This window comes from Caretta caretta, chromosome 1 (genome assembly GCF_965140235.1).
Source record: "Caretta caretta isolate rCarCar2 chromosome 1, rCarCar1.hap1, whole genome shotgun sequence".
NCBI classification, from domain to species: Eukaryota; Metazoa; Chordata; order Testudines; family Cheloniidae; genus Caretta; species Caretta caretta.
In genome coordinates this window covers 344237186-344249591 of record NC_134206.1, presented here as the reverse complement: position 1 = coordinate 344249591, position 12406 = coordinate 344237186, and the positions used below count along the sequence as shown (strand labels likewise).

At 44.3% G+C, this 12406-nt stretch overlaps 1 protein-coding gene across 5 annotated transcripts in view; it reads right to left on the bottom strand.

Moving 5' to 3' along the window:
* The window catches only part of PRKCQ (protein kinase C theta), an 87845-nt gene that overhangs the window by 37868 nt on the left and 37571 nt on the right, over window positions 1-12406 (bottom strand). For all 5 annotated transcript variants that reach the window (XM_048836659.2, XM_075124562.1, XM_048836660.2 and 2 more), the window contains 6 exons: window positions 8907-9069; window positions 7853-7884; window positions 7674-7759; window positions 6487-6616; window positions 5852-5961; window positions 5235-5358 (listed from right to left, as the gene is read on the bottom strand). In XM_048836659.2, coding sequence (XP_048692616.2) covers window positions 5235-5358; window positions 5852-5961; window positions 6487-6616; window positions 7674-7759; window positions 7853-7884; window positions 8907-9069 — 645 coding nt within the window. The remainder of the gene's footprint in view (window positions 1-5234; window positions 5359-5851; window positions 5962-6486; window positions 6617-7673; window positions 7760-7852; window positions 7885-8906; window positions 9070-12406) is intronic.

Genomic DNA, 12406 nt, shown 5'->3' with positions numbered 1-12406 from the left:
CCTTTAACTGCAGTGTTGCTTTCAAAGCTGAAGAACAGGGCCAAACCCTTAGATTTGGTGCAGCTTTTACTTGACATTGCTTCTTGCTGGCTGTCACGCTATGCCATGACATCTTACCCTTGGGCCTCTTTCAAGCCCATTGCTAAGGCTGCTGTGTGAAACAGACGAGACACTGTTTAAATTTCATGCTCCTTTCCCAGAAGTTCAGATCAGGTTGGCTGTCTTTGCTGTCAGTTTCTGGAGTGGAACTTTCAAGAGGTTCCTGGCTATTCTATTTATTTAGATTTATAAAAACCTGTACAGGAATCTATTCCTTACTGAACCTATCCCATAAACTCAAACACACAATACCATATAGAGGATTGCTCAGCCCACCTTGACAGATAAAATAAATATCCACTGGGGAAGAGATGGTCCCTTAGGTAAGGGGACCATCTCTTTAAAAATGGTTTAAAGCCGGTCCCAAACCATTTAAAGGTTTATAGGTTAACACCAACATTTTGAACTCCACCTAGAAACTAACTGCAAGCCACTGCAGATGTAATTCACTGATCAGCGTATGTTAGATCCTCCTCTGGGGCCAATTCACAAAGGATGCAAGTCTTGCTCTTTAGGGTCAGAGAATCACACAAATGTTGGGCTGGACGAGACCTCGAGAGGTCACCCAGCCCAGCTCCCTGCGCTCAGGCAGGACCAAATATACCTAGACCAGGAGTTCTCTGGACAAATTATTTGGTGGCCCACTTTTGCTGGTGGCCACGCTCACACTTTTTCCTAAAATACTTAATTAGCTTAGGCAAAACAAATAAATATGCACATAGACATGTCCAAATCAGTGTAATTTATTTATGGCTACCTAGTAAGTCTGCTGTGAAAAGTGATATTAACAAACATACAAGTACCACTTTTCACAGCAGACTTATCATAGAATCATAGAATATCAGGGTTGGAAGGGACCTCAGGAGGTCATCTAGTCCAACCCCCTGCTCAAAGCAGGACCAATCCCCAACTAAATCATCCCAGCCAGGGCTTACTCAGCCCCGGCTGCCTGGGGATAAATTAAGCCCTGGGTGAGGGGTGGGGGAGGGAGTAGCAAGGGCCGGCGGGGACGAGGATTGGCTGGGGGAGGCAGCAGGGGGCTGGAGCCTGAAGCCCTGTGGCTAGGGGCCGGAACCCAAGGCCCCAGAGCTGAAGCCCAGGTCTGAAGCCTGAAGCCTCGTGGCCAGAGCCTACCGCCACACCACCCCCAGGCTGAAGCCCAAAGCCTGAGCCCCAGCACCCCTGAGAAGGTGGGGAACTCACCGGCTGCTCCTCCAGAGTTATGCCCCAGGTGTCTCCAGAGGGAGACAGGGCCCAACCCTGGCTGAAAGCCCCAGCAACCAACACCAAGACATCCAGGAGCACCAGGGAGGGGGAGGAGCCACTGCTCCCTCTGCCCTCCCATTACAGCCCAGGAGTCTGTGGCCGCAAGAAAAGCCCCTGGTAGCTGCATTTGGCCACGGTGGCTGCATTTGAGGAACGCTGTCCTAGACCACCCTGGACAGGTGTTTGTCCAACATGTTCTTAAAAACCTGCAATGGTAGGGATTCCACAACCTCCCTTGGTAACCTCTTCCAGCACTTAACTATCCTTAACGTTAGAAAGTTTTTCCTAATATCGAACCAAAATTTTCCTTGCTGCACACTAAGCCAATTACTTCTTGTCCTACTCCACGTGGACATGGAGAAGAATTGCTCACTGTTTTCTTCCTTTTACTTAGCTGTAGAGAGTCAGGCTACTGGTGCGAGAGGCCTCTGGTGTTGACCAAGATGGCAGTCATAACAAAAACTCCAGAGCATTGGTATAACATGCTTCTGCTTTCATAAGTGGGCTGCAGCATTCTGCAAAAGCTTCATTTTCCCAGGGGTCTCCATGTGCAGCCCTCCTGCAGAGCAATGTGATCCTGAGATGACAAGGCCATGGATAATGATAGCAAAGTTGGAAAGGAAACATGCTCTTCTCACCGTTTCACTGGAATCTGAGCTGGGAGCCCAATGTTGTGACCTTTATTGGGTCTAAGCTTTGGCTTAGTTTTGCTTTTGTTCCTAACACGTGTATTTTAAAGCTTGCAGGAGAGGTGGTTTCTGTGCTACCCATTCTATTAGCTGTATTTCATATGTTGTGTTGCAGCTCTTGGATGCCAAGGTAATAATAGGCAATATGGACCAAAGGTGGATTTTCCGACAGGTCGATGTGAGTTAGGAGGGCAATGAAAGTCATTGGGACTTGTGCGCTGAACTCCCCTTGGGCAAATTCCCAGCTCAAAGGAAAGAAGACAATGTGCAAGGGTTCTCCACATTGGTCAACTGGGGAGAGGAACAGAATCCTCTTTCCAGGTCATGGGGCTCCAGCCCAGATCCACAGGCCCATGCTCTTACCGTACCCTGGTACCCTGCCTTGCCCACCTGAACCTACTCTCCAGTAACATAGAGTGTGCTGTCATGGAACACAGCTTCACAGCAGGAAAGACAAGGGGAGCTTCCTGGAATGGCCTCCTGTTGGCTATTTCCAAATGCAGTTCTTTCACATCAAGGTGCACATTAGCACTGCAGATTAGCATGTATGCACCTTGATCTCAATTATCCCGTCACAATCATACTTGAATTTTGTAGGCAAAGCATATACTGTAGTTCTTAAATCTATGGTGCAACTCAACCATTTTATTAATAGATCCTCAGCTGGTGTAAATCAGTGTCACACCGTTCACTGCAATAAAGCTACAGTGATTTACACCAGCTAAGAATCTGGGCCAATGTGCTCTGACTTCTTTTGAATTTTAAATGTTCACTGCTAATAATGAAAGGAATATTAGCTATTGTGGTTCACAGGGGGAGGTAATTTCCAAACGTGGGAGCTAAAAGATTCCACTTAAAACCCACATTTTGACGTTTAGGTCAGCTCTTGGGTGAGTAAGGTGAGATTTTCCATTGACTTTCTATGGGAATGATGGCATGGCTACATGGGGACATCCAGGAAAATTAATCCAAATTAACTAAAGGTGTGAATTTGAAGCACACTTTGGAAGTGAATTAAGCCACATCAAATTAAGGCCACTTTAATTCTGAATAATAGTGTCCATGCAGGGATTTAATGTGGTTTAACTAATCCACTTTAAGAATTAATTTGGATTCACCTTCCAGAGTGTCCTTGTGTAGACAAGCTCTTCAGCACCTAATTGGTATTTGTGTCTTTGAAACATTTCCCCTAAATGGTCATTTTTTGTACGAGTGCAGATTTTATTAAATGTGTGATGTGGACATGCTATGAAGGTGGGCCACACTCACAAAGAAGGCTCACAGCATCAATGGTCATTACCTGCAGGGATGTTCACAAAGCTAAGTACAAATAAAATTCAAGAGAGGAGAGAAAAGATTAAAGTGAAACAAGCCCTGGAAACACAATTAATTAAGCCAGTTCTTTGAACAAGTACACATGTCAACAGCAGAGTGTAGCTTGCCAACAGCGTGGCAGGGTACACAGGTAAGATAAACACAACACTGGAACACTTGCAGGAGATTAACCTTTCTGTAATCAGCATAACTAGTTAAGACTATAACAACATGCCTGCAGTACTAAAACAATAAATAAATAAATAAAAATATAAACTGTTCTGAAGCTGCTCCCTTTAAAGAGCATTACTCTTTCATCAGCGGTAAGCCACAGCACAGAGAAAATAATAAAACCAGGATATGAATTTTCAGTGGTGAGCAGATAGTTCAAACTAAACAGTGGGTGACGTTTCTTCTTGAGGTTCTGATGAATATGGTTGTGGGTGGGGGAAGTGTTGAGGTACCTGACCTAAAGGAGGATTTGGGGAAGAGTTTGTCAGCAGTGTGTGTGGTGCTTTGTGGCTCATGTCACTGGAAGACAGAGTGACATGAAATGCGTTCCTCAAATGCAGCCACCGTGGCCAAATGCAGCTACCAGGGGCTTTTCTTGCGGCCACAGACTCCTGGGCTGTAATGGGAGGGCAGAGGGAGCAGTGGCTCCTCCCCCTCCCTGGTGCTCCTGGATGTCTTGGTGTTGGTTGCTGGGGCTTTCAGCCAGGGTTGGGCCCTGTCTCCCTCTGGAGACACCTGGGGCATAACTCTGGAGGAGCAGCCGGTGAGTTCCCCACCTTCTCAGGGGTGCTGGGGCTCAGGCTTTGGATGGGTTAGGGCATGTCTATGGAGAGGTAGAAAGGAATTGCACTGGGACCAGGGGGATTAGTTGCCCCTGTATGGAGTGGCTGAGAATAGTTTGAGGGTAGGTATGACAGAATGTGGATGAGAGGGATACATTTTGGTAGAGGCATGACTCTAGAAGTGACAGATGTTGCTTTGTATTGACTAGTGAACATATCACATGGAGTGAGTTATTTTGTGAAAACTCCACTATTTGGAGCATGCACTGGAATTGTTGCTGACTAGGTCTAAGCCATAAATCATGTCCGTGCTACGATGTCAGAATCATCACATCACGTGAGGCTTGGAAGGAACCTCTTGTGAGTGTAAGCTACACCCACTCGGTGTGACTCTCTGTCTCCTGGTGGCAGCTAGGCCTTAGCTAAGAGAGGTGGGTCTTTCAGCTCAAGTAATAGAGGCTCATTTATGGATTTCCCAGGTTTGATCCCTGCTGTCAACAACCCATCCAGGGACATCAGCATTGCAAGTGATGGTCCAAACATGGAATCTAGCTGGGAAGCCTCTGAGGCTTGGGAAGTGCTTCCTGCTCAGGGGAAGATGAAAACCACCACCAGATGGGGACAGAGCATAGAGTGAGCATGGCTTATATACATAATACAATGGGTGTCTGTTTCCCTGTACTATGAGTGGACTAAGGGCAGGTCTTCACTACCTGCTGGATTGGCGGGTAGTGATTGATCTATGGGGGATCGATTTATCGCGGTTCGTCTAGACGCAATAAATCAATCCCTGAACGCACTCCCCGTCGACTCTGGAACTCCAGCTCGCAGCAGGCAGAAGCGGAGTCGACGGGGGAGCAGCAGCGGTCGACTCGCCACTGTCCTCACCGCCAGGTAAGTTGACCTAAGATATGCCAACTTCAGCTACGCTATTCACGTAGCTGAAGTTGCGTAGCTTAGGTCGACCGCCCCCCCACCCCAGTGTAGACCAGGGCTAAGTTAATTATTATCATTGTCTCCGGCTAGCAGTTTAAATAATTGGCACCGTCAACACACGTAATTGGAGAGCTACCTCTTTTCCCAGTTGCAGGTGCTGGCACAGACTGAAGCAGAGTTACTTCTTTCATAGGAACGGGAAGGCCAATTTCAATAGGTCCTTCTCTGAAGATCTGTTCAGTGTCACGCAAACAGCGAGCCTGGGTCACAAGCAAAAAAGGAGCAATGTTTTGGCTGAAAATGCCTTTGAGCACAGGTCTCTTATGATACCTGCTTCATCCGCACAGGCATAATTATAGAAAGACAAGGAGGTGGCTACTAACTAAAGTCATCAATTAAATGCATTAGGAAGGTCATGGTTTTGGAGTCTTTGTTTCTTTAAAGCAACACGCTGTGGAAGAGTTTGAGTCTCTGTGTGGTTCTATATATTACAGTCATGCCTAGAGGCCCCAACCAAGATCTGGGTCCCATTGTGCTGCAGGCTGTACACACATACACACACAGTCAGAGACAGTCCCTGCCCTGAAGAGTTTACAGTCCAAATAGACAAGACAGAGTGGAAGGGGAAACAGAGGGTGAAATGATTTGCTCCAGTTCACACAGCGGGTCAGTAGATACCACCCAGGTCTCTTGAATGCCACACCAGTGCCCTATCCACTAAACCATGCTGTTTTAGGCCACAAGCTGTTGTACCTGTTGGGTGCTCTCTATCATTGCCAGTGCTTCGGCCATTAGTTTCTGGTTAACTCCACAAAGGTTTGCCACTTTCGTCTGGCACTTGTGATGGACGTTCATGCCACACGCTGAAAGGAAGAAGTTTATGAGGTGATCAGAGCCTGGGGAGGATTGCATTATAAACAGCATTTGTCTGACATGAGGCAGAGCACTTCTATTGGCCTGAGCCAACAGGTCAGGGTGAAATTCACCCCTGTGAAGCCCTACGGAGCTCAAGGCCTAGGCACCAGTTAAATCCTATTGGTGCATAGTCACTGTGCTGGCCCAACCTGAATAAGCCACAAGCTGGGGAGATGCATGGGGACATTTTCCTCCCCAAGCCTGTGGAGCAGCTGTGGATCCACTCTTCAGCCCCATGGGCCATGCATCCTTGTGCAGCCCCCAAAATGATCCTGCTGTGTGTGTGCGTGTGTGTGTGTGTGTGGGCGATCCTCGGGCTCTGCCCTCAGCATGTCCACATGCCCCCAACGACTAAGGAGCTATTTGCATGCTTAATGTAAACAGGATTTGGCCCTTAGACTGCAGCTCCTCAGGAGAGCAGCCTTGTAAAGGCCCATTCATTCCATCTACATTTGCAGAGCAGCAGGACTCACCGTCACACTTTAACCCTTGCCTCGCCAGGCCCCAAAGAAGCGTGCCACAGTGCTCACAGAATGTCGGGCTCTTATAGTTGTAGACCTTAAACCGGTGCGGCATATCTATCTTAAACCTCTCCTTGTGGAACTGCAAGGAAAAAAGTCAGCAATGCAAACACTATCCACTCTGCATCAGTGCTGAATTAAAAAAAGAAAAGTACTCATCATCCATATTATTCTATCTGTTTTAGGGGGATTATGCTGCTGCCTATCACTGTGGTCTTTGACAGCCTTATTATTAGTTGGCAGGGTTTTTACTATGCCCGGGAAAAAAAAATCCTTGGGAATAAGCAATATATTGTACATAGAAAACAGGGTAGGGAAAAAAGTGACATCCGTGCCAGTGCTGTATCTTTGTTATTGGGATTGACCAAAAAAAGGAAATTGTCTACAGAGTTACAAAGCCAACTAATGGATTTTGCCACAAAGCTCCCATCTTTGTCAATGGGAATTGTGTGGCTAAACCCACTAGTTAGCTTTGAGAATAACAGCCTAAAGTGTTTGAAGGGTGTAAACACCATGGAGGGATCAGAATTGATGAAGGGAAATGCTACATGGGTATAAATAGGAGCTGTGTGATGAAATTAACTAAGAAAATCATAGTCTTAATATCAATGTGGAAATGGCAGCTTACTCTCATTTCTGCACAGATTAGGGAAATGCTCCCTGGAACAATGATGTGAAAAAGCAAGATAAAGGCATAATAAAGGGGAACTTGTCAATATACAGATCTCCCATTAACAGTCTGCAAAGTTTGGATTAAATAATATATACACTCTTGAAATGGTAAATTCCTCAATTTTAAGGCCAGATGGGACCATTATGATCATTGAGGCTGACCTCCTGCATAATAAAGGCCAACAAACTTCATAATATCTCCCTCGTGCTATATCTGTGGTATAGCATTTTTTTTAGGAAGACATCCAGTCTTGATTTAAATATTGCAAAATCAGTTATTAAATTTGAGTGCATCACAAATAAGAGATTGTGTGACCGATCAGGAAGGTGCAAGCAAAGGACACAAATCTGATCCATTACACCCATTCTACACCAGTAACTTCAGTGACTTCACTGGAGTTACTCCTGGCTTACATCAGTATAAGAAAGATCAGAATGAAATCCCTATGCCGAAATGTGACACATACCATTGTTTCTCTGCTATTGATTGCTGATCCCGTGCACTTAGCTATTACTTTATCAATACACTTCTTATGAATGGCAGCATTGCATTCTGAAAGAACAGATAAGTCACAATATTAGGAAAAAATGCCATCTAAAAAAATGACTGAATAAATAATGATAGTAATATAATAAAGCTTCTTACGCCTGCACTGGTAGCCTTGTTTGTTAAGACCCCTGGAATAAACATAAAGCTGGTTAATTTTGAATTTTCAGAGAGCCCCCATAAAGCAGCAGTATTTATGCAATGGAAATTGAAGACCACATTGATTTTTATTAGCTCCTGTAGGGCTTATCTAGCTTAAGTATCTTTATTCATTTCAGCTAGTAGTTAGAATGACTGCTTGCGGCCCTCAGAGCAGGTTTTGTGCACTTTACAACTTTTAATTTTGCATCAGTTAATGGCAACCTGTTTATTAGAAACCTATGTGTATTTTAGTCACTGCAGAAACAGTAAAAGATAGGAGTGAATGTTCATACTGGTACAAATGCAATTAGAATCATGACAACTGGGTGTGTCATATCCCGGGAATGAAACATGTAACCCCTACATGTTAACAGATAAAGGGCCTGATACCGTGACACTTACTCACACGAGGAGTCTTTACTCCTTCAAACAGTTCCAATGCCCAAATCCTGAGGCCTTTTCTCAGTTTCCAGTCCTAACGACCTGATCACACTCCCATTAAAGTCAACGGAAAGATTCTCAGGCCCAGATCTTCAGAGGTATTTAGGCACCTAACTCCCATTGATTTCAAAGGAAGATGAGAGGCTAAATACCTTTGGGGATTTGTGCCTGACTGACTTCAACTGACTTTCTTTGCTGGACTGGGCCCTGCTCAGACAAACGCTCACTGAAAAGGCCCATTGGAGTCAAGTATGTGAGTGAGAGTTGTGGGGTCAGGCCTCTTAATGGTGAGCAATAATAATGTTTCTTCACTGAGGTTTGGAGGAATGGATCCTCCTGAGATGATGATTAATGTTGAGTATATAACAGAAGTGCCCGGGGACATCTGCATACACATGTACATGCTGAATTGCACTGGGTTGTGATCCAGGGAAGACTCGAAAGCACCTCACTTGCACCAACTCTCATTCGTTCGTAGCCACAGAGTGCTTATGGAATGGCAGCTGGTTAACACGGCGGACAATGAGTTTCAGAATGAAAGGTGGAGGAAGCTCTGAATCATTGTACGTACCAGACGAACTCGTGGCAGACAGAGCAGAACGTGGGTTGTGGGAAAAAGGTAGCAGTGAACTCGTGACATTTGACGTTGTGAATTTTGGCTTGCTTGATAGCTCCCCGGCGCTGATGCAGGGAGAAAAACCCCTCTGTCTCACAGTCGATCAGCTCTTTAGCATCTGGGAAGAAAGGAGACGTAAGAGTTCATTACGAAATTCAGTTATTGTGTATGTGTGTAGATATATACAGTATAAGTATATACAGTGTAAGTACAGTATAACTACAGTGTGTGTATACACTCACGGTAGTTACTATACTTATCCTCTGTGTTCTGAGCTGTCTTTTACTGGAGAATCTCAGGCTGCTTTACAAGCATTAATAAATGAAGCCACACACCACCCTGGTGAGGCAGGTATTACACTCATTTGACTGATGGGGAACTGGGACATAGAGAAGTTAAATGACATGCATAAAGACAGAGGCTGTATAGTTGACAATAGAATCCAGGAGTCCTAAGTCCCAGACCTATGCTCTAGTCTCCCCTCTGTAACTATGCTGATGGAAGCAACTAATGTAGACCAAATTCACCTAACATATATATTTAGTATAAAGCTTATAAGAAATTACACATGACTCCTCTGGTTAGATATGAAGCAGGCAGAGTGCCCTTGTCTGTTTCATGATGGCTTTCATTCTACCACTTTAAAGCAGAAAGGGAAAGTCCTCCAAATAAGCAGTCAATCAGTTTAAATACCAATTTGCTGTTCTGAAACTACTGGTAGAAGATCCGTTCAGCATTTACAACGTGAACGTATGATGGTGGGCATGACCCAGGAGAGGTAAAAGCAGGGGAAACAGCTGGCAAAATTCACAATGATAATCCGAGCTGGGTGGGAAAAGGTCATTCTGTTTCATGGAGGATTTTTATATTTTGTTCCAATTGGGAACGAAACCCCCAAATTTCAAAATTCTCATTGAAAAAGGAAAAGATCCCCAGCTCTGGGTCAGACTGCTGGTGGGCTGTCTGGAAGTTGTGCACTCTGGAAACTCTGGGGTCCCCAGTAGCCCACCAGGTGGACCCTGAATCTCTGGAGTCTCTGACTCTGAAGCAGTCCGCCTAGCGTGCTTCCCTGGAGCCATGGACCATGGAAGCCCTGAGGTCCCCAGCAGCCTATCAGACAGGCTGCCAAGGAACCAGGTGGGTGAGCGGGCAGAAAACACTGCCAGGGTTCCATTGGAACTTTGGTGAAATTGAACCATCTCTGTGAAACATTTTATTTTTGATGAATTGGCAAATTCTGACAAAATACTGTTACACGGGAATTTTTCCGACCAACTCTAATGATAAAGTGGATTGAGCTGTTTGCTACAATGACAGTGTAGGTATCCTTCATGTTGTATCCCCAGTGTAACTCAGCCCTGATTAGAATAGCTGGTAGAGTACATTTACAGGCAAGAAAATAGTTCATTTTCCATGTCTGTTCCATCAATGTTCAGTCTTGCTAGCTGTTGGTGATAATGAGGTCAATTGTGCTGGTAGAACTGTCCACTAGGAAATTGGCTGAGACCATCCACTTATTTCACCTGGGACCCCTGAATTTCGGTTTCTACTGACTTGAACTAGCGCTGAGCTGATGACTTAAGGGAGAAAATTCTCGATCCTATAGCCAATGCCTTGAGCCCTCCTATCTAACTTTCCTCCCACCTCTACCCATATTTTAAATACAGTGTATTTGTTTTCCATATATGTTTACATTTAAATTCTAGAATCTTGGGTGATGCTATTTATTATTAGAAAAAGTCTATTTAATTCTGTGGCAAGCAACATTAAATGATAATCTCCCCAAAACTACAACTCCATGCTTCTAAATATGTGTTTCCAAAGGTTGGAATTGGCTTAACATGCTGAATTACAAGACAACAGGAACCAGTGAATTGTTGCTAATGCTAATTCATAATATGCAGAGCATAGGAATTATTTAATGTATTGTTTCCAGCAAATAATTTTCTTTAAAGTAAAAAAAAGGCATTGAACCCTTTCTCTATAACCCACAGAAGCAGAACGTGTTAATACAGACAAGCTCTTGTCGTCTCTTGTTGGCTTTCACAAACGAAGCAGGGCTGGGTCTGGTTAGTATTTGGGTGGGAGATTTCCAAGGAAACCCTAGGTTTTGAAGGAAGTGGTTTGTGTGGTTCACTACGTTGTGCACGTCCCTCTAGTCAGAACTGAACTAATGCCCCATCATGAGGTTACAGCGCAGTATGGAAGTGCTGGCATTGGATTAGATGTAAAGGAGAGAATGTGACCGAAAAACAGTCACGAGTATCTCTTTGGGATGTTGTTGACCTCACTGATGGTACCTTGATCTACTAAGTGATGCAAGGTATAAAGGCATAAACAAGAGGAAGTATTTTTGAGGCATGTTTTTTTAAAATCCACCTGGTGCTCTTTCAGATGCAGTTGCTTTACCATTCAAATTACAATCTGTAATTTAGGGCTTGATCCAACTATGGGAGTTAGATCAGGGCCATGGGGTAAATATTCATGAAGCTGTTTTCAAAAATATAGACCTTTCAACTCTTGACATGAGTGCTCAGGTGTAAGATTTTCAATTTACACAGAATTGTGCCCTGAAAAAAGTGGTTAGAATTATATATAGAGATTCTTTTTGCATATTCCTTGTCATTCTACCAGGCCAGTACTGATTTACTATATGCTGTATTCATGAAAATATTCACAATTAGTGTGATTCTGCAAGCTTTGCAGAGGAATAAAACCCAACCCTTGCTAAATAATATAATAATATCCACCAAGTGGATTGTACAACAATTCACCTAAGTATTCTGTAGGAAGTAGCCTGCACTGAAGTATTGATTCTGACATTGCTATGTGCAATACGGAGATGTGCTGGACACCTAACTTCCCTAAAGGTTAGCCCCTGTGTTGGGTTAAGACTTCTGTTTCAATGCTGACCTGATACAGCTTGGCAGCAGAAGCCTTAGTACTCATCAGAGGTAGGAGTTGATGAGGAAAAGTACCAATGTGCACATGCTTCCTAATGAATTATTTTCATTGTCTTATTGGAAGATCTTTCTAAGTTCAGGTTGTTACCTCCCCATCTAGTCCTCCATCCTGCACTCATCAAAGTCAATGGGAGTTTTGTCAAGGTCAAAAGATGAAAATGTGTTTTACATGGCCATTTATGCACTTTGCCATCCCTTTATGTTGAGATTGTTCCAAACCAATATATTCTTAATGTATAAATTTTTCAGCTAGGAGCTCTATATAGGGCCGGTCCAAACCTTTGAAATCAACGGGAGTCTTTCCACTATCCTGGATGGGAGCTGGATCTGGAATTAGGTCCTTTTTTCTTCTGGGTTGGCTTAAAGGAATGCATGTGTAGTGCTGGCAGTTACGGGAGAATCCACTTTTTTACGGGTAAAGCTAGCAAATTTGAATGCAAATAACTGAGGGACAGCCAACGTGGAATCCCGCAATGCAATATGAAGTGCTCT